At 44.5% G+C, this 21,934-nt stretch overlaps 1 protein-coding gene across 1 annotated transcript; it reads right to left on the bottom strand.

Annotated features, from left to right (window-relative positions):
- Window positions 1–5,926: 5,926 nt before the first annotated feature.
- COX6A2 (cytochrome c oxidase subunit 6A2) lies at window positions 5,927–6,583 on the bottom strand. Its single transcript, XM_082714474.1, has 3 exons — window positions 6,499–6,583; window positions 6,193–6,329; window positions 5,927–6,054 (listed from the first exon to the last, which is right to left on the bottom strand). Exons 1-3 carry the CDS (start codon window positions 6,578–6,580, stop codon window positions 5,971–5,973), a joined length of 303 nt encoding a protein of 100 aa, XP_082570600.1. The 5' UTR covers window positions 6,581–6,583; the 3' UTR covers window positions 5,927–5,970.
- Between the last annotated feature and the right edge of the window lie 15,351 nt (window positions 6,584–21,934).

Here is a 21,934-nt window from a genome sequence, read left to right as displayed (position 1 = left end):
CACCTGGGTGGCTCAGTGGGTTAAGCTGCTGCCTTCGGCTCAGGTCATGATCTCAGGGTCCTGGGATTGAGTCCCACATTGGGCTCTCTGCTCAGCGGGGAGCCTGCTTCCCTCTGTCTGTCTGTCTCTCTCTCTCTGACTGTCTCTGCCTACTTGTGATCTCTCTCTGTCTGTCGAATAAATAAATAAAATCTTAAAAAAAAAAAAAAAGAAACACAGACAGAAAGGGGAGGCAGCTGATCATGAGATTATAGGGGAAGCAAAAAACGACTCTTTACTGCCACAGAAAAATGTCTCCTTCTTTCATCATCATAGGGTCCCCAATCCCTTTGGAGTCTCCAGAAGGATGAAATATTATGCAATAGATTTAAGTAGGGCTCCAGATTACACTTTAAGAGAGTCCAGCTTTGGACTGTTGTTTTACCAAATGTGTTCCATGTTGTCTCCTAAGTGCTGAGTTTTAGAGGAAAAAAAAGACAGCAAGAAAGAATTTTTAACCCATACAACTCACATATCTGAAATGGTGACTTTCATAGAAATCTTGCTATATCCTTCCTATTATCTTCCTAACGGTTGTCCATGGACTCCAAGGGCTGCAGTGGGCTCTTGTGTAAAAGGAAAGTAACAGGTGTTCTTTTCACACTTTCCCTTTGCATATTTTCAGAGTTGCTATTGTGTTGTGCTATATCCCTGAATCACAAAAATGGGATAATGACTCAAAAATTTTGGTCGAAGCATAAAAATTAAGATGAAGAAGTAAAATGTTGCAACTTAGAATAATTTCATCAAAGTCAATATTGAATGAGACTCCGGTCCACATTTAGTATAGGGAAGTGTGAATGCTGGGATGAGTGATCCTGATCCAAAAATTAAAATATATCCAGAAAATATTGTACCATTGAAACTGGATTTTATTGGGTCAGGTATCTATTTTTTCCTAGGCTGTTGTCCATTTTGAAACTTTGTTCAATAATGGCATGAAGCTATCAAAGATTTTGTGTCATTTTGAAACATGGCATAATGAGCTTTCAGATAAGGCAACAACGATTTCTTAGAATGATTGTAACAGGGGGAGGTGCAAGATGGTGGAGGAGTAGGGGACCCTATTTCAACTGGTCCCCTGAATTGAGCTAGATAGATATCTACCAGAGCACTCTAAGCACCCATGAAATCAGCCCGAGATCTAAGATTACACACTTCTGGATCTCTAAGAGGGCACAGGATCATCAGTGGAGAAGTGCAGAGGAGTTGGAAGTGTACGTGCAGATATTGGAGGATAAACAGGAGGGGGAGGCAGCCACCAGCACTGAGCCATTGGAAAGTAATGCCCAATGCAAAAGTGCCCTGCACTTGGGGACCAGTAATAACTTGGAGATTGGTGGCTGCGAGTCAGGAAAGGACGTATAACAGCACTCAAACAGAACAAAGGGAATTAAGGGACAATTTTTGGGACCTGGTGGCTGCAGAGGTGGACCTAAGCCAATGGTCCCAGAATGGCCACAGCTGGTGCCCTTCCAGAGCTGGTATCTGCCTGGACATGAGTGGGTCCAGTGCAGGCTTCAGTCAGTGGTCCCTGGGGCTGGTGGCTACTGTGGCTCATGAGTGTTTCGAAGATACTTAAAAGTTGAGGAACCTTAAAGTGTCTGAGACAGCAAAGAGTTTGATACTGTCTCATTCACAAATCAGACTTCTATGGTGCTTGAAGCGTATGAGGTCTATGATCCTATTCCTCTCATTGTGGGAAGCTCTGTTGGAGGACTTCTGCCCTTGGCTCCCATCACAGCCATCCTGCACAAGGTGACTGTTTTCATCTCACTCTCAATACCACCAGCATCTAACCCTCCAGAGACAGGCTAGAGACAGCCCCCCAGAGACAGGATAGTAAAGTGGGAAGAGCTCTGACAATGGAATCAGGTGGGTCTGTGTGTACGTTTTGGCTCTATCCTACTTACTTTTTAAAATACCTTTTAAGTTTATTTTTAAATAAGAACTAGTGATATTAAATATTTATATTTTGTGGGGGGGTTGCCTTTATTTTTTTTAATTTTTTTAAAATTTATTTTTAATTTTCAGCGTAACAGTATTCATTATTTTTGCACCACACCCAGTGCTCCATGCAATCCGTGCCCTCTATAATACCCACCACCTGGTTCCCCGACCTCCCATTTAAATTCTTTTTATTTATTTTCAGCATAACAGTATTCAGGGTTTTTTTTTTCAATGCAATTTTTTAAAATTTTATTTTCAGCGTAACAGTATTCATTGTTTTTGTACCACACCCTGTGCTCCGTGCAATCCGTGCCCTCTATAATACCCACCACCTGGTTCCCCCAACCTCCCACCCGCCCCCCCGACACTTCAAACCCCTCAGACTGTTTCTCAGAGTTCATAGTCTCTCATGGTTCACCTCCCCTTCCAATTTCCCTCAACTCCCTTCTCCTCTCCATCTCCCCTTGTCCTCCATGCTATTTGTTATGCTCCATAAATAAGTGAAACCGTATGATAATTTGACTCTCTCTGCTTGACTTATTTCACTCAGCATAATCTCTTCCAGTCCTGTCCATGTTGCTACAAAAGTTGGGTATTCGTCCTTTCTGATGGAGGCATAATACTCCATAGTGTATATGGACCACATCTTCCTTATCCATTCATCCGTTGAAGGGCATTTTGGTTCTTTCCACAGTTTGGCTACCGTGGCCATTGCTGCTATAAACATTGGGGTACAGATGGCCCTTCTTTTCATGACATCTGTATCTTTGGGGTAAATACCCAGGAGTGCAATTGCAGGGTCATAGAGAAGCTCTAGTTTTAATTTCTTGAGGAATCTCCACACTGTTCTCCAAAGAGGCTGCACCAACTTGCATTCCCACCAACAGTGTAAGAGGGTTCCCCTTTCTCCACATCCCCTCCAACACATGATGTTTCCTGTTTTGTTAATTTTGGCCATTCTAACTGGTGTAAGGTGATATCTCAATGTGCTTTTAATTTGAATCTCCCTGAGGGCTAGTGATGATGAACATTTTTTCATGTGTCTGATAGCCATTTGTATGTCATCTTTGGAGAAGAGTCTGTTCATATCTTCTGCCCATTTTTTTTAAACTTTTTTTTTAATGTGACAGAGAGAGAGAGAGAGAGAGAGAGAGATCACAAGTGGGCAGAGAGGCAGGCAGAGGAAGAGGGGGAAGCAGGCTCCCTGTCACGCAGAGAGCCCGATGTGGGGCTCGATCCCAGAACCCTGGAATCATGACTGAGCTGAAGGCAAAGGCTTAACCCACTGAGCCACGCAGGTGCCCCTTCTGCCCATTTTTTGATATGATTGTCTGTTTTGTGTGTGTTGAGTTTGAGGGGTTCATTATAGATCCTAGATATCAACCTTTTGTCTGTACTGTCATTTGCAAATATCTTCTCCCATTCCGTGGGTTGCCTCTTTGTTGTTGTTGTTGTTGCTGTTGTTGTTGTTGTTTTTGACTATTTCCTTGGCTGTGCAGAAGCTTTTGATTTTGATGAAGTCCCAAAAATTTTGCACCAGACCCAGTGCTCCATGCAATCCGTGCCCTACTCACTTTTTAATGTGAGGCAAGTTGTCCAATTTCTCTGAGCTTGTTTCCTCATTTTTGAAATGATAGTCATGCCTATATTACAGTGTAGTTTGAGACAGAAGTGAAGCCGGGGTATGTGTGTAGGCCTTCCTATGAATTTATGCTTTTCTACTATAACTTTTATGCATAACTGCTGTGCTTGCACACAGTAGATAATACATGATAGCTGTTATTCACATGAGTGTTTTGGCACACAAATACGAGTCAGCTTATTTCCCTTCTTGTCTTTTTTCTCAGCTTCTTCCTACTCCCAGCTTTCCTCCCTGCCCTCTTACCCAGCTCTTCTGATTTACTTCCTTTCACAGCTTGGCTTCGTCAAACGTCAGTACAAAGAAATGACGGATAACAAACCTGAAGACACTGCCACATTCAGTGGGGGGGATGCCAGCTGTGAGGCTGCAAATTTGCCTTTGTCCTAATAATTCACTTTTCTGTTTGTCTCTACCCCCAAGGACTGGTTTTGCCTTTGCCTACAAATCTGCTTCCATGGGAAAAATTTCTGTATAGTTCTGGGCTGGTCTGAGCAAATTATTGGGTGCTAAGCAAACTTTTCAAGGCATTGAAAGGTTTTTATATTTTCACATATTTGTCAGGTCTTCAGTAATAACCCACTTTTTCCAGAACCAAACATGAAGACAACATGAATGTTCACATATTTGTCAGGTCTTCAGTAATAACCCACTTTTTCCAGAACCAAACATGAAGACAACATGAATGTTCACATATTTGTCAGGTCTTCAGTAATAACCCACTTTTTCCAGAACCAAGCATGAAGACAACATGAATGTTCACATATTTGTCAGGTCTTCAGTAATAACCCACTTTTTCCAGAACCAAACATGAAGACAACATGAATGTTCACATATTTGTCAGGTCTTCAGTAATAACCCACTTTTTCCAGAACCAAACATGAAGACAACATGAATGTTCACATATTTGTCAGGTCTTCAGTAATAACCCACTTTTTCCAGAACCAAGCATGAAGACAACATGAATGTTCACATATTTGTCAGGTCTTCAGTAATAACCCACTTTTTCCAGAACCAAACATGAAGACAACATGAATTTTCACACATATAAAGAATTGTCCCTATCCCATGGAGCACTGCGTGTTGTATGCAAACAGTGAATCATGGAATACTACATCGAAAATTAATGATGTACCCATGGTGACTAATATAATAAAAAAAAGGAATTGCCTCATTAAATAAGGATGTTTATAACACATTCTTCTTATATGAAAGAGCTCTAATTCAGGGACCTGAGTCCTGTTCTAGGAAGAATTGGGGTAACATCTTTGTGGGCCTAGAAAACATTCTCTCACTTTTTTAGGTGACTGAGGCCGGAGATAATTTTTTTTAAGTGGTGCTATGAGTAGTATCAGGGGAGAAACCAAAGGAAGAACTCTATGTGTGTTTTGCTCATGGGGTTCAACACAGGCTTCAGGATCCTTGGTAATGGCAAATGAGCAGACTGTCCTAGGAGTGGGGTGAAATGTCCTGAACTTGTTTGAACCATTACCCCCCTTGAAGGAGGTCCCCAAAGACTTCCAAAAAGGAACGTCTGATGTCCCAGACCAATCAGAAGACACATTATGAGTGGTCATAGAGAATGGCTGAAATATTCCAAATCCAAAATTAGGTCATGATGCCTCATGCATAGGGCTGTAGATCCTCTGTTTGGAATCAGGGTTGTCTCCAGAAAGCCATAATTCACAGATACTGTCAGTGTGTGTCAGGCAAAAACTGATCTGCAGCCCGGAGTTCCCAGAGGGCCTCTGAGCGGGGGCCTCATTTAAGTAATTTTAATCTCTAAGAATCTCAGTTCCTGGGGCGCCTGGGTGGCTCAGTGGGTTAAGCCACTGCCTTCTGCTCAGGTCATGATCCCGGGGTCCTGGGATCAAGTCCCGCATGGGGCTCTCTGCTCAGCAGGGGGCCTGCTTCCCTTCATCTCTCTCTGCCTGCCTCTCTGCCTGCTTGTGATCTCTCTCTGTCAAATAAATAAATAAAATCTTTAAAAAAAAAAAAAAAGAATCTCAGTTCCTCCTCTAGAGAAGGGGAATCAAAATTACATCTTGCTCCCAGAGATACTGTGACGATTCAGTGTTATGTGAAAGACCTTCACAGCCCAGAGCCCTAGTTATTAATAGGTGAGTGAAAAGCATTGGAGGGGGGTCTCCCACCTAGTCACCGAGGACATCCCTCCAGCACCTCCCAAATCATGGCCTTGGGAAGAACAAGGAGAGCACAGACTACACTGTACATCTGCACCCAGGGGAGCTATTCTGACGCACACCCCCCCTCCCCGTCCCAAGGAGGCTGCGGACACATAGCTTCCACCTTTATTGCACCTGGTGGCATCTCCCAGGGTCTCAGGGCTGTTCATAGCCAGTGGGCAGAGGGTTGACGTGGGGATTGTGGAAAAGAGTGTGGTTGCCGTCTCCCCAGGAGTAGGGCTGTGAAGAGAGGGAGAGCGGACTGTCAGTGCGGTCCAGGCTGAGGGGTTCTGCGTCTGTCCCTCACACCCACCCCAGCACCCTTTGCCCACCTGACCCTCGCTCCCACCCTGGGGCAGAGGCCTCAGACCAGCATACCTTGGTTCGGATACGGAGGTGGCGATAGGGGATGAACTTAGGGCGTTCCTGGTGGCATGCGTGGAGCCAGGAGTTGAGGGTGCAGAGGGCCACGCTCGGCAGTGCCAGAACAAAGGTCAGGAAACGCCAGGTGTTGGCTACAGAAGGAGAGGGGAAGCCGAGATGAGAGAGAAGTGGGAGGCCAGGGCCTCTGAAGGTCAGAGCGGGAGCGTTCGTCTGTGGAGGTGTCATTGGGCCCTGGAAGGCCAGAGGTGGGAGAGGGGTACAGGTAGGCAAGCCACAGGATCAGGTCTCAGCCAAACTCACCTCCTGCCCCTCCGTGGTCCCCCTTTGCTGCACTTGCAAAGCCCCGACTCAAGGACCTCAGAGGCAGAGCCATTGTGGTCATGAGAGAAGCTGGAAACTGCACTGTCCTTTTGCCCTCCTTCAGGGAGGCCTAGATTCTCCTCCCTCTTTGGGGGCCAATCACCTGTTGAGTCTCTAACATGGGTGGCTATTTTTAGGGGTTTTCTATATTTAAAGTGAGGCCTTACTAGGCATGAGGTCCTTCTCTCTAGACAGCTGATATCTGGTCCCTCTTATTTGGTAAGAGATGCTTAAAAAAACCAATATGCCATTCTTTTTATAGTTGCAGGGAGCTATTTCCTCTAATACTCTATTCCCAGTGGCTGACGCACAGTTGGTCTTTAGTGACTATGCGTAAAATGAATTAAGTGGCTTTTGAATCTCAGTTTTTTCATCTGTACAATGTATAATAATTTATACCTTAAATGCAGCTTATGAAATTTAAGTAAAGTAACAGGAATATGCACCTTAGGTTCTGGCATAAAACAGTAGTTCAGTATATGTATTAGTCACAGTTCTTTGCAAAGAACAGAACTTAGTCTAATTGGTTTTAAAAAGATAAGCAATTGAAAATCTTAGGTAGCTCACAGTGTCTCTGGTATGGCCAGAGAGGCCAGTAATCTGTGCAGCCAGAAACAAACAATTCTGTGGGCCAGCTGCTATGAGACACCACCACAATTTGTACTGTTGGACTCCGGATGCCAAAAACTTCACCATGGTGCTCTGGAAAGCTGGATCCTTCTACCCTAACATCTTCTGGAAAGTGGATTCTTCATGAAGCTTGCATCTTTGAATTGATGTCTTCTGAATCAGAGAATCATGTGCTCCCCAGTTTACAATAGCTAGGTCTTTGCCTACTCTTTAGATTCAAGAAAGCCTGGGAAATTGAGTCCTACTTTAAGGAGGCAGGAATTCTATCTTGGACAAAATCCCCAAATATAAAAAGAATATTCCAAAGATACTGGGTAGTCTCAAGCTTGACATGTGTCTACTGTTAAGTATATTATTTCAATCGGAAAAATCTGATTACTTGCAGGAAAAAGAAGAAAGCTTACTGAGACCTGTATAAGCTCTGTATCAAAGTAGGTCACTAGAAAGCTACATGATAGTGCAGGGCTAATTTCTGCCTGGTTCACTGTTCTGTCCTCTGTACTAGCACAGAAACTGGCATGAAGTTGTTGTTCTAAAAATATGTTTTTATTGAATGCTTCAAATATGTTACATTATTTATCCCTATATAAATGCTTTTGCAGGACTATAATCCAACAGGATGCCTCTAGCTTTGATCAGAACTGATGTACATAATATTAATTTAATATATAAAATAAAAATAAATTTTTATATTTAATCTGAATATATAAAAGAAAAATGAGAAACATACATTTTTAGAAAGGGGGTCTGTAGCTATTCATTCTGTAGGTTTGAAACCGAACACTAACTTCTACTTAACTTTCTGAGGTTTTTTTTTTTTCCTGAGTCTTTTTTTTTTTTTCTAAGATTTTATTTATGTATTTGACAGAGATCACAAGTAGGCAGAGAGGCAGGCAGAGAGAGGAGGAAGCAGGCTCCCTGCTGAGCAGAGAGCTCCATGCGGGGCTCGATCCCAGGACCCTGAGATCATGACCTGAACAGAAGGCAGAGGCTTTAACCCACTGAGCCAGCCAGGTGCCCCATCTGAGGCTTTTTTTTTTTTTTTTTTTTAAGTAACCTTGTTGAACGGTCAAATGTTCATAGTGCTTCTAACTTATTCCAGAACCCTTACTGAGCTATAATGGATAGCTACTTCCCAATTGGAATTTCGACTTGCTGCTGACAAGATGGACCTTATTCCAGTACAAGTTACTTGGCATCTCCCTTAACATACAGTCCCCTCAGCTTATGATAATGGCTTTTGGAGAAAGCAAATGACCCAAAGTGTTTTTACCTGAAAACATTCTAGGCTCTCCTCTCTCCGCTGAGTTTTGCTGGTCATAGCCAAATGATTGCCTGGGCACTCCCATCCCTTTGTCTTAACTTGGAAGTTTCCGTGAAGAATTTTTCTTGCTGGTACTTGGTGAAGGCCCAGAGATGGTGCCATCCTCTGCTACTGTTGCCTCCATGTGGACACCTGCCCAGTACTCAGCCTTACATTTAGGTAGTATGCACTTTCCTAGCTGATCTGTGTAGAGGTGGTGCAGAGCAGCTCCTTTGGTCTTTGCAGTCACCATTATTTCTTAAGGTGTCTCGCATACTATCAAGTAATTGGGCTGCTTCCAAAGCTTCTAGTTTCTAGAGGTTTAGGTTTTCCTTTGTTTTAGGCAGGGGGAGAACAAACTTACCGGTTGTTAAGTAAACCCCAGTGGGCAGCATGCCAGCCCCTTTTCAGACATGCCTCAGCTATCTGACGGTGTGAAGCAACAATTCCCGGTCATTTTCTTTTGTATGTCTTTCCTGGGATTCTACATACCATGACCATATTGTCCAAAGCAAAGATCAGTCCAACGTCTAATCTACTAAATATAAATTTTGTTTATGGGGAGGCTTAAGACAGGATATCTGAAATTAGAATTGTCCCAGAAAGTGAGGATACAGGATATGAGTTAGTAAAGATGAACTGTGAAGGGATTTAGAAATAAGACAGAACCAGGGTGGAACTCTCTAGTGGGCTAATGACAACAGGATGAAAGGGTCTAAAAAGGGGGTTATTGGCTCCCTTTGCCCTTGGAGCAGGTGAACCTTGTTATAATGGCCATCTACTGTTCTGTGTCTGCCCAACATATGCCTTCTTCTGGTAATAAAAACCTGGGCTTTCTTTCTTTCTTTCTTTTTAAAAGATTTTATTTATCTATTTGACAGAGAGAGATCACAAGTAGGCAGAGAGGCAGGCAGAGAGAGGGGGTAAGCAGGCTCCCCGCTGAGCAGAGAGCCCGATGCGGGGCTCGATCCCAGGACCCTGAGATCATGACCTGAGCCGAAGGCAGAGGCTTTAACCCACTGAGCCACCCAGGTGCCCCCAACCTGGGTTTTCTTTGCAAAATCACTACCGACTTCTCATTTTCAGTTCTTAGTTCCAGTGGTATTGACTCCATCCTCCAGCTTCAGGAGGGGCAACATGACCCAGGCTTAGACAAATCAGAACATTCTGTCCTCCTAACCACAGTACTGGGTTTGGTAGGGCTACATGTCCATGAGTCCCAATTTGGGGACTTATTTCTTGGATACTGAAATGTAGTAGTACTTCAACTGGACCTGGAGTTGCTAGAGCTTCAGGCTGGAACCTTATATTGAAGCCAATACTGAAGCCATATTTCAGAGCAGACCTGAAAGACAGGGATAGATCAAGCCTTCTTGGTAATATCTCAACCCCTGGATCATGATGTACCAGAACCTGAGAAATGTCTGTACCCTTAGACATTTCAGTTACATAAAATGACCAAAAAATGGGGTTTCAAGTCTTCATTAATTGCTGAACATTTCTGTGAAACCACATCCTATTGCTAAATGTTTACCAGTGAATTTGTAATTTCTGTACTATGGTCTGTTTTATTGAAACTTTTTGCCTTATTTTGTAGATGAAACTTAATGGGCACTTGAAGTGAGTCCAGAGTTACTTAAGATGGAATTAATTGAACAAAGTATGCTTAAAGATGTAGTCCAACTTGCTAAAAGTTTAATGGTTGAGCCTATACTTTTATTTTCTTCTTGCATTTCATAATAATGTAACATCATACATAAAAGTAAATCTGTAACTGTGACCTGATTTTTCTGAAGTAGGTATCTAATCTTGGGAACACTGGGGTTTTTAGCTGAGGCAGGCATTCTTGTGCTCAGTTGGTCTCATTAATTGTATAACTTGAGCCCAGGCTGAAGTTATGCCACAGGCCAAGTGTATGGAGTTGTTCCCATGAGATCTTCATCTCATATCCTATATGCTGTATTCACTAGGCCAGCTGGTAACGAGATCCTATAATAGTGACTTATTAATCTCAAGTATTTTGCCATCAAAAATGCTGATTATTGAAAATAACTTGAAGGCCTTTTGGCACTATCACTGATGCTGCTAAAATTTTGATGAGATCATCCTGTAAATTTTTAGTAATCTCATTATTACAAATATGTGGATGAAATGCACTGGACCCAAGTAAACAGTGTTGTTCTCAGTTGTTTTTCTCTGGTATCACTACAAAAATAACCATGGAATGACTGAATGGCAGGCACATGGACTAGGAAGACATAAATAGGATGTGATCATTTTGGTTAAATTTCCAAATATATCCATTTTGTTGCTTGAGAGGACAAGAAGAGTAAAAGAAACCCAAGTTTTAGGATAAAAGACTTGAGCAACTTGGGACGCCTGGGTGGCTCAGCCAGTTAAGCCACTGCCTTTGGCTCAGGTCATGCATGATCCCAAGATCCTGGGATCGAGTCCTGCATCGGGCTCCTTGCTCGGTGGGGAGCCTGCTTCTCTCTCTGCCTCTGTCTGCCACTCTGCCTGCTTGTGTTTGCTATCTCTCTCTCTCTCTCTCTCTTCTGACAAATAAGTAAATAAATAAAATCTTAAAAAAAAAAAAACTTGAGCAACTGGAAGTGGTTCCTTATTTAATATTATATTATTATATTATTTAATATTTATTGAGTATCTACCATGAGTCAAGCACTGTGCCTGAGTCTTGGCTCTCATGGAGCTCAGTCTACTAGAGGAGGCAGCGATGTGACCAGACAGTCATGATGGTTCATCATGCTGCAGTATAAGTTATCATACCAAGTATGATAAGAGAGTTTGGGAAAGCTTTCAGTGGAGTTGGGACTCATATGATAAGTAGGACACGTTTAGGTCACAGAAAAGGGGAAAGGGCATCCTGGGTAGTTGGAAATAAAACAAGTGCAAGAGGCGTGAATGCCATGGCCACTAAAGCTGTGGAGGTAGGACAAAGCCAAGTGAGAAGCCATTTAAGGTATGCTGAAGCATTTGAACTCTATTTTATAGGCCACGTTGGGGGATGGGGTGGCAGGCACAAATTCTTTTAAGCAGGGAAATGACATCAGATTTAGTATTGGAGTCTGGGGTTAAAGTGAGGACTCTAACTGGTGGATTATATGGATGATGAACCAGAATACAGAGACTGGAAGCAGGGGAGGTTAGCTAGGAGTCTTTCATATAATCCAGGGAAATGATGACAAGAGTTTGCACTTAAGGCATTAGCACTGGCCACTGAGAGAAGGGACAAAGGTGAGAAGACTTTCTGAAGCAGAACAAATAGGATGTGGTGCCTGGTGGGACTTAAGTTACAAGAGAAAGAGGAATCAAGATTAGGGCTTAGAAACTGGATGACTGATGCTATTAAGGACATCTATGCAGTCTGAATTTTCACAGTGTAGCTCAACTTTTTTCCCCCACTTTTAATAGCACACTGTTGGGAAAACCAACAAATAAAATGATTTTTTAGCTTGCCAGGTCTCTGTGGACAGCTCTGACGTTATTCTGATGGGATTTCCTCTGTAAGTAAGGAGGCTCTTTGTCCTAGCGGCTTTCAAGAGATTTTACCTACAATTATGATTCCTCAATTTGACTATCAGGTGCCTTGATGTTTTTTTGGAAATCTGTAATCTTGGGTGGAGATCATATGACCTCTAGTACATGAACGCTGGTTCCATTCACGAGATTGGGAAAATTTTCATGAAGAACTTGTTCCACTTTATCTTCTAGACTTCTTTCTTTCTCCTCCCCTTCAGGGACTCCAACAATTCTGACGTTGGGACGTTTCATGGCATCATTTGTTTCCCTGATTCTGTTTTCATGGTTTCTAAGCTGTTTGTGCCAGGCATCCTCCTGATCCTTTCTCTCTATCTGTTTGTCCTCCAGATCACTAATTCTATCTTCTGTCTCAGTTACCCTAGCTTTGAGAGAGTTTAGATTAGATTGGAACTTATTGAGAGCATTGTGAACCTCAACCCTGGTAGCTTTTAGCTCCACCCTAACATTGTGAACATCATCTCTGGTCGCTTTCAGCTCGGCCTTAATCAATTCCGTTTGGTCACCCATGGCTTTCTCCAACCTAGCTCTTGCCTGGATAATTGTTAGCCTGAATTCTCTTTCCGACATATTGTCTATGTTGATATCCATTAGCTCTGTTGCAGACGGTCCATCCTCTGTATTTTTCTTCTGTTGGGCATTCCTCTTCCTAGTCATTTTGGTGAGAGATGACTGAACAGATGTAGCTGGATGTATCGACCATGGTGCAGTCAAGGTGCAATCAGGATTCCCCACCCAAATGAGAAACAAAAGAAAAGAAAAAGAAAAAAAGAGAGAGAGAGAGAGAGAGTGAGAGACAGGAAAGAAAGGGAAGATGAAAGAGAAGGTTCAGCCCGAATGGGCCCCAAGGTAAGATTTATGAAGTAGACAAACAAAAACAGACAAACAAAAGGACTGATAAAAGTATATGACAAGAGAAAAAAAAAATATATATGCAAATAAAGGAAGAACTTCGTCAAAAAGAACCCCAAGTGTAAGATTTATATACTATCAGGACAAACACAAAAACACAGAAACAGTAGTGGAAGAAGAAGATGGGAGAGTGGAACCAAGATGCCCTTCAACGGACGAATGGATAAAGAAGATAAGGTCCATATACACTATGGAGTATTATGTCTCCATCAGAAAGGATGAATACCCAACTTTTGTAGCAACATGGACGGGACTGGAAGAGATGATGCTGAGTGAAATCAGTCAAGCAGAGAGAGTCAATTATCCTATGGTTTCACTTATCTGTGGAGCATAACAAATAGCATGGAGGACATGGGGAGATGGAGAGGAGAAGGGAGTTGGGGTAAATTGGAAGGGGAGGTGAACCACGAGAGACTATGGACTCTGAAAAACAATCTGAGGGTTTTGAAGGGGCGGGGGGTGGGAGGTCGGGGTACCAGGTAGTGGGTATTATAGAGGGCACAGATTGCATGGAGCACTGGGTGTGGTGCAAAAATAATGAATACTGTTATGCTGAAAATAAATAAAAAATAAATTTAAAAATATTTTAAAAAATTAAATGATTTTTTAAAGCACAGAAAAATGACTTATTAATCTCTGATATTAAGATGTCACTTAATATCCTTGTCCATACTGAGAATATACCCATATTTCAGTAACATACTTTTGCTTACCATCTAAATCCTTCTGTAAACTGTGAAGTTGAGGGAAGGGAGAGGAATTCAGGAAAAACAAAACAAAGCAGGGCTGAGCTGAGCAAAGCAAAACCACTCAGCATTTCTGAGGAAGATAGAGAGCAGAATAAGACTTTCCTAAGGGTATGGATAGAGAAGGAAATGAATGACCCATCTACAGGTCCGCCTGCCAGGCTATCAAAGGGCTCATCTAGGACCACACCACATGGGTTCATCTGGCAAGGTTAGACCTCTGGCTGAAAGATTTCCCACATTGAAGAACCCCGTACTGCGAATGGCTATTCCTCTGTGTGCATGTTTTGGGTGGTTGATCAAGTGGACATGCTGACTGAAGCCACAGCCACACTCTAAATTCAAGTGTGGCCTTTCTGCTTCATGGGGCTCTCTATGCTGGGTCAGAAAGGAGCTCTGGGTGAAGCACTTCCCGAAATCAGAGCACATATAAGGCTGCTCACCTGTATGGAGAAGCATGCCACTGGCCGGGAAATTCTTCCCACACTCAGGACAGGAAAACTCAGCAGCCATTACTGCTTCTGGTTCATCTGTGGAGGGTGAACTTGGAGTCTGGACTCTGCAGGGATCCCTGGGGCAGAGGGAGAGCTGGGGAAGGGGTGAGTGGAGGAGGAATGAGGGAGGGTTGATAAATACTGGAGACAGAAAATGGAGACATAAGGGAGGTAAAAGATGGTGTGGGGGAGGAGTCTGAAGAAGACAGGCATGGTTAGAGCCTGGAGACTGGATGGGGTGGGAACATCAGTCACTGCGGTGGAGGGGCAAGATAAAGCAAAGGAGGTTGTTGAAGGGACATGAAGGACCTGGGGCTTCTGCTCAGCTCCAGCAGAGGGGGACTAGAAGGGCTAATGCCCTCAGGTGGTGCCTGGGGCTGGTGACAAGCCACATGGCATTTGAGCTTGGTGCAGAGGCTGAAGCTCTCCCCATACTCCTCACACCTGTAAGGCTTTCCCCCTGTTTGTAGATGAATGTGCTAGGTGAGGGAGGTCTTCCACCTAAAGCTGACAGAAGCTGCTCACCTGTGTGAACCCTCTTGTAGAATATTAGCTTCTACGCATCCCCAGAGCCTTCATGTACTGGGGACAGATGCAGGGCTTCAGTGCAGTATGCAGTATTTGGTGAACCAGCAGCACAGAGCTGACTATAAAGCCCTTGCCATACTCCCCACAGATATATATTTGCCAGAGTGGATTCACTGGTGCTTAATGAGGTTGGAGCTCCCACAGAAGGTCTTGTCACACTGGGGATAATGACAGGGTTTCTCATTGGTGTGGATCTTTCCGTACTGGATGAGGGATGTATTCTGAGAAAAACCCTTTTCACAGGCCCTTCACTTGTAGAGCTTATTTCTCTGGTGAATCCATTGATGCTATCAGGTTGGAACTTTGGCTGAAATGTTTTCTGTAGTCAGGATGGAGGTAAGACTTTTCACCAGCATGACTTCAAAGATGATGGGTCAGAGAGTATCTCTGCCAGAAGCTCTTGCTCTGACTGTGACTGTGGTCAGTGCAGACACAGGGTCTCTCGTGAGGCACGGGCTTCCTGTGCCCAGCAAGCTCACAGTCCAGGAGTAGTACTCCCTATCCTCAAGGGCTTGTCTTGAGATTTCTCTAATTTAAGGTTCTGGACAATGTCATATAAAGGTGTTTCTTACTCTGAGTCCAGGAGTAGATGACACTATTTTGGGGTCTATCCCTTGATGTTCTCCATTATTGAGCTTGTCCTCATTCTTGTTCCCAGTTCCTGTGGAAGAAACTGGAGGTTTCAGATTCCTCCACAGATATGCTCCCCAGAGAGGGGGAGTAGAGCACCGAGGATAGTTTTGCTATAAAATTGCAAAGGAGACTTTGCTTTCAGAATCATATAATCAGTGTTTCTTGATGGTTAAGATTTATTTTAAAATATCACCTGGAGTTATAACATTTTAGTAGTCTTGGACATTGACAGCTTCATCATGCATTAAAATGTACCAAGGAAAGCTCATTCACATTAGCCTGGAATACCTGAGCACTGACCATCAAGAAAGAATCAACCTCAATAGCAGAAGGAAAGATGTTACTTTATTGGTTAAAGTGATTAAAAGAAGGGAGTCACACAAGCCAAGAAGATAATTAAATGGTTTGTCACAAATAAGATTGGAAAATAAAACGTTTTGCATATTTTTAAAATTGAAGTATAACTGACATTGGTAAAAGTTTTTTTTTTTAAGATTTCATTTCTTTATTTGGGACACAGACAGAGATCACAAGTAGGCAGAGAGGCAGGCAGAGAGACAGGGGGAAGCAGGCTCCCTGCTGAGCAGAGAGCCCGATGCAGGGCTCAATCCCAGGACCCTGAGATCATGACCTGAGCCAAATGCACAGGCTTAACCCACTGAGACACCCAGGTGTCCCATTGGAAAAACTTTTTAAAAGAGGATATACATAAATTTGTAATTTAAAATGTCCATAATCTAACTGGTGTAAGGTGGTATCTCAATGTGGTTTTGATTTGAATTCCCCTGACGGCTAATGATGATGAGCATTTTTTCATGTGTCTGGTAGCCATTTGTATGTCCAATCAAAACCACATGGATGGGGCGCCTGGGTGGCTCAGTGGGTTAAGCCTCTGCCTTCGGCTCAGGTCATGATCTCAGGGTCCTGGGATCAAGCCCCGCATCAGGCTCTCTTCTCAGCAGAGAGCCTGCTTCCTCCTCTCTCTCTGCTTGCCTCTCTGCCTACTTGTGATCTCTCTCTCTCTCTCTGTCAATAAATAAAATATTAAAAAAAAAAAAACCACATGGAGATACCACCTTACACACAGGTAGAATGGCAAAAATTGACAAGGCAAGAAACAAGTGTTGGAGAGGATGTGGAGAAAGAGGAATCCTCTTACACTGTTGGTGGGAATGCAAGTTGGTACAGCCACTTTGGACAACAATGTGGAAGTTCCTCAGAAAGTTAAAAATAGAGCTGCCCTATGACCCAGCAATTGCGCTACTGGGTATTTATCCCAAAGAAAGAGATGTAGTGAAGAAAAGGGCCATATGCACCCCAAAGTTCATAGCAGCAATGTCCACAATACCCAAACTGTGGAAAGAGCCAAAATGCCCTTCAACAGAGGAATGGCTAAAGAAGATGTGGTCCATAAATACAATGGAATATTATGCCTCCTTCAGAAAGGATGAATACCCAACATTGCATCAACATGGATGGAAGTGGAGGAGATTAAGCTGAGTGAAATAAGTCAAACAGAGAAAGATGACCATCAGATGGTTTCACTGACTTGTGGAACATAAGGAATAGCACGGAGGACATTAGGAGAAGGAAGGGAAAATGAAGGAGGGAAATTGGATGGGGAGATGAGCCCTGAGCCAACTATGGACTCTGGGAAACAAACTGAGTGTTTTAGAGGGGAGGGGAGTGGGGGGAATGGGTGAGCCTGGTGATGGGTATTAAGGAGGGCATGGATTGCATGGAGCCCTGGGTGATATATGCAAATAATGTATCATGGAATTCGACACCAAAAACTAATGATGAAAAAAAAAAGAGAGAGAGAATTAAAAAAAAAAAGAAAAGAAAGAAGGTGTACATAGGGGAAAAAAAACTAATGGTGACTGACATAACATAAAAAGACAAAGATTAACACAAGAATAAATAGCTAGCACTTATGGAATACTTATTATATGTAGGGGCTGTTCTAAGAGTTTCCAATAGATTAAACCTCCCAATAACTTTCTAACATGGGGACGATTAACCCATTTTACAGATGAAGAAACCAAGCCATTGAAAAGTGTTAATCTTGTCAAAAGCCATCCATTTGGTAAGCTGCAGACCAGGACCCAAATGATCTGGCTTGAGAGAGTTTTCTCCTAATTTGTATGCTACAATATCTCTCACTGGGACAATTTTGAAAAAGAAATTCCCTTTTCTCCATAATTCTGACCCTCTCTAAGAAAAACATGTTCATGTTAGAAAGTTTCTTTGCCCATGTCTACATATTTAAATACTCTATAATCATGGTTTAGTTACTGAGGAAGAGGAAGCTACTCCAAGCAAAAGAGGAATCTAATTCTGCCTCCCCAAAAGAAAATTCTCTTTATACTTTATGAATGTTCTCTGGTTCATTCACATTTTCATAATGATATTTTAATGCTATCTATTAATTTATTTTTAGATTTATGTATTTGAGGGGGAGGGAAGGAGAGCACTAGGGTGGGGGGAGGGGCAGAGGGAGGGAGCCAAACCCTCAAGCTGACTTCCCACTGAGCATGGAGCCTGACCCAGGGCTGGATCCCTGACCCCGAGATTATGACTTGAGATGAAATCAAGAGCTGGAGGCTTAGCTGACTGAGCCACCCAGGTGCCCCTTAACGCTAGCTATTTAAGTTAAATGAGTTTATTTTATTAATTCCCTTTATTATTGGAATATATCATTGTTATAATAATGCTTTATAAGCATTTTCCTGCCATGCACAGAGCTTGTTTTTTCCCTGTTGAATTTCTTATGAGGAATCATCCCGAGGAGTATAGCTGTTGCCCCATATCAGAAAGGGCCTCTGGCCACCATAAAGCAGAAGCTCTTCTAACCATGAATGGATACAGTTCAATTTGTTAGAGCCTGACATTGGGCCAGCCACAATGACCCCAGCTTATTCACGGTCTCTGGAGTTCTAGAAAGACTACAGCAGTTCTGGTGACTCTCTTCTGGGGGTCAACTAGGATATGTTAGTGCAGTCAGTCCTTATAACAGTTATAAGAGCTATACGGCCTGCCAAAAACTTCCATCTAGGTAGCCACCATAGTCCGTCATTCTTTCTGTAACTGTCCCAACTACCTTTTCCTACATTCCTTATCACTAATCTAGCCCAGGCTTTCTTTACCAAATCTGGAGATTACTCAATGTTTCTTAGTTTGCCTTTTTGGCTTGTTTTACCTTACTTCCAATTACCTTACACAAAGCTGTCAGGCATCTTTCTTCTTCTTTTATATTATGTTCAGTTAGTCATATTATATTATGTTCAGTTAGTTTCTGATGGGGTGTTCAATGATTCATTAGCTGTGGATAACACCCAGTGCTCATCACAACATGTGCCCTCCTTAGTACCCATCACCCAGTTACCCCTCAAAAAGTGAATGGATAAAGATATCCATATATACAATGGAATATTACTCAGCCATTAGAAAGGTCGCCAAACTGTGGAAAGAACCAAGATGCCCTTCAACGGATGAATGGATAAGGAAGATGTGGTCCATATACACTATGGAGTATGATGCCTCCATCTGAAAGGACGAATACCCAACTTCTGTAGCAACATGGACGGGACTGGAAGAGATTCTGCTGAGTGAAATAAGTCAAGCAGAGAGAGTCAATTATCATATGGTTTCACTTATTTGTGGAGCATAACAAAAAGCATGGAGGACATGGGGAGTTAGAGAGAAGGGGGTTGGGGTAAATTGGAAGGGGAGGTGAACCATGAGAGACTATGGACTCTGAAAAACAATCTGAGGGGTTTGAAGGGGCAGGGGGTGGGAGGTCGGGGTACCAGGTGGTGGGTATTATAGAGGGCACGGATTGCATGGAGCACTGGGTGTGGTGCAAAAATAATGAATACTGTTACGCTGAAAATAAATAAATTTAAAAAAAAACACTAATTTGGAAAAAAAAAAAAAGAAAGAAAGAAAGAAAGAAAGAAAGAAAGGCTGCATACCCACCATTTGCAGCGGCATGGATGGAACCGGAGGAGATGACGCTGAGTGAAGTAAGCCAAGCAGAGAAAGACAGTTATCATACGGCTTCACTCGTACATGGAACAGAAGCAATAGCATGGAGGAGCACAGAGGAAAATCTGAAGGGGAGAAATCAGAGAGGGAGACGGGCCATGATAGACTCTGGACCCCAGGCATGTTTCTTAATATAGGGCAGTGCTTCCAGTTTCTGCAGGGAACACATGGAAAATGTTAATTTGTGCAGCATCCTAGGATAAAAGGGTTGACACTGCTCTCAGCTAGGGGTGCTTGGCCCAGTGCTTCTGGCCATGGCAGGCCCCACCTACCTGCCCTCAGGGTTAAAGCAGTGGCTCTCTACCCTGGCTGTACATTAAAATTAACCAGTTTCTAAAAATTCTTTTGCCCAGGCTGCACTCAGGTGTAATAACATAGTATACAGCCACAGCTGAGGGCCTCTGAACTAAAGGGATATCTCAGTTTATCCTGGAAATCTCTACGATTACCTTTCTTTCACTATCGCCCTTCCTTTTCAGGCATGGGTCCAGGGTATTAAGTAAGGTCAAGGTCCTAAACTTAGGTGTGTGGAGCCCTCAATAGCTAGACTCCATGCCACATAATTTGGACAACAATGTGGAAGTTCCTCAGAAAGTTAAAAATAAAGGCTAAATGAGTGTGGGTATACAGGGCGGGGATACGCAGACTTTCAGTCGCAGTGGGGAGTGTAAAGTTCTGAGAAAGCTGAACCTGAGGGCCTGGGTGCTTACACCTGTGCGCAGGTTTTCACATAGGTGAGGGGGCAGTCAAAGGTGGAATTCAGTGGAGCCCTTGGGAATAGCAGGAGGTCTGGATTCTAAGGCCAAGGGGAGCTGCGGTGCGGCACGTGCGGCGGGAGCGGCTGGGAAATGAGCGGGCTGACGGGACGAGCACACTCCGGGAAGAGAGTGGAGAGCAAAGCTGAAAAGGTCAGTGGAGACGCTCGTGCTGCCCCTTCCCAACCGGATAATACTGACATGTTCGCGGGGGTCCATGGAACAACCTGTGGAAGGGCTTGGCCGGAAGGCCGTGCTGGGAGATGCCCCCTGCTCGAGGTAAGAGGCAGCAGGCTCAGGCTCCTGCCGTTCGCTAGCTCTTACCTCGTGAGATCCCGTGCCCGCAGGTCTCCTGCAGGACGCCCGGGGGTGCAGCCCAGCGGGGCTGGTCATCCCCACTCTCCGGACCCGAGACCCCGGGTCCGGCGGCACTGCGATGGGACCCTGCTCCGCGAGGCCCGACGCCGCGCTCCGGCAAAGAGGCCGCGGGGGCTTCCCCAGGCGGCCGCCTCCGCCGCTGGCCCTGCGGGAGAATGTGGTCGCCGGCAAGGGGCCTCGGAAACGGGAAGATTACTGACCTGCCTCTAAGCCGCTCACGCGCGCACCCCCCCCCCCCCCCGGCTGTCCAGACCGGGATGCCGAGGGTCCCGGGCGTCCTTACCCAGCCTCAGCCAGGGGCATTTCGTCCTGGCCCGTCCTTTTCGTTTCTCACTTCCCAAAAACCTGCCCCGCACGTCCCCTGGCGTTCCCAAGAATGGGGCGGAACGGTCTGGGCAGTGGGCACGCCACAGAGCCCCGGAGGAACCGCCATTCCAGTCCCCAACTGCAGCGTCCGAGGACGGGGCTTGGGGCGAACTGTTCTCAGGCCGGAGGCTTCAGAAGCCCGCTTACCCCGCCAGGCCTGGTCTCTGCGCTTGCGGACCATCCGCGCACCCGAGCCGGAGGCTGCGAGTCGCGCGCACGCGCCGGCCCCGCACCCGGGCGCGCCCCTCGCGCGCTCGCCCCGACCCGCGCCGCGCCCGGGAATGGAGAGGGAACGATGTGCTGGAGACAGGGCGACCGCGCCTCCTAGGGACAGAAAGCGGTGGCGCCGACCGGGCTGGAAAGCATTGGAGGCCAGAGGACCCCGCCTGGGTCGCAGGGCTGAGATTAGGGGGAGTCAAGTGAGGCGCTGGCTTCTGGCACGGAATTTAAGGGGGCGCCCAAGAATTTTGTAATCAAGATAAACAACATTTGAATGCAATATCTCAAAAACAAACAAACAAATCTTATTTATAAGAACAGTTGGCTGCACAGGCTGCCCAGGCTGCAGTTGGCCGATCTAAAAACAAAGTCAAGTGTCAATCTTGATTACCAAGTATCTCCGTGCGCCTTTACATTTTACACTGGGAGGTGGTGCCTCTCATCTTAGCTGGTCCCATCTCTGGCAGATCCCCTCAGTGTGGGGGGACACGGAAGCGGACGACATCTGAAGTCCCTGATGATGGTCTGAATTCTGCCACTGGCTGCTGAGCGACCTTGGGCGCGTCGTGCGCCTCCTCTTCCTCACGGTTGCCCCTTGCAGAGTCAGAGTCCAACTGCATTATTAAGGAGAGTCCAGGTAGTGCTGAACAGCAGTGATTCTCACAGGGTAGAACAAAAGAAAGTTCACTAGAAGCTCACATACTTGTATATGACTACAGAGTGATCCCAGAAGCATTGTTCCTAATA

This window comes from Mustela nivalis (genome assembly GCF_964662115.1).
Source record: "Mustela nivalis genome assembly, chromosome: 19".
NCBI lineage: Eukaryota > Metazoa > Chordata > Mammalia > Carnivora > Mustelidae > Mustela > Mustela nivalis.
This window is presented reverse-complemented; position numbering and strand designations above follow the sequence as displayed.

What these genes read in the sequence shown, in the direction of transcription:
- COX6A2 (XM_082714474.1), bottom strand. Translation starts at nt 6,580, where the DNA reads ATGACCACAATGGCTCTGCCTCTGAGGTCCTTGAGTCGGGGCTTTGCA. An exon ending in GGACCACGGAGGGGCAGGAG is followed by an intron (nt 6,330 to 6,498) that starts GTGAGTTTGGCT and finishes CTCCTTCTGTAG; the next exon opens with CCAACACCTGGCGTTTCCTG. An exon ending in ACCTCCGTATCCGAACCAAG is followed by an intron (nt 6,055 to 6,192) that starts GTATGCTGGTCT and finishes CTCTCTTCACAG; the next exon opens with CCCTACTCCTGGGGAGACGG.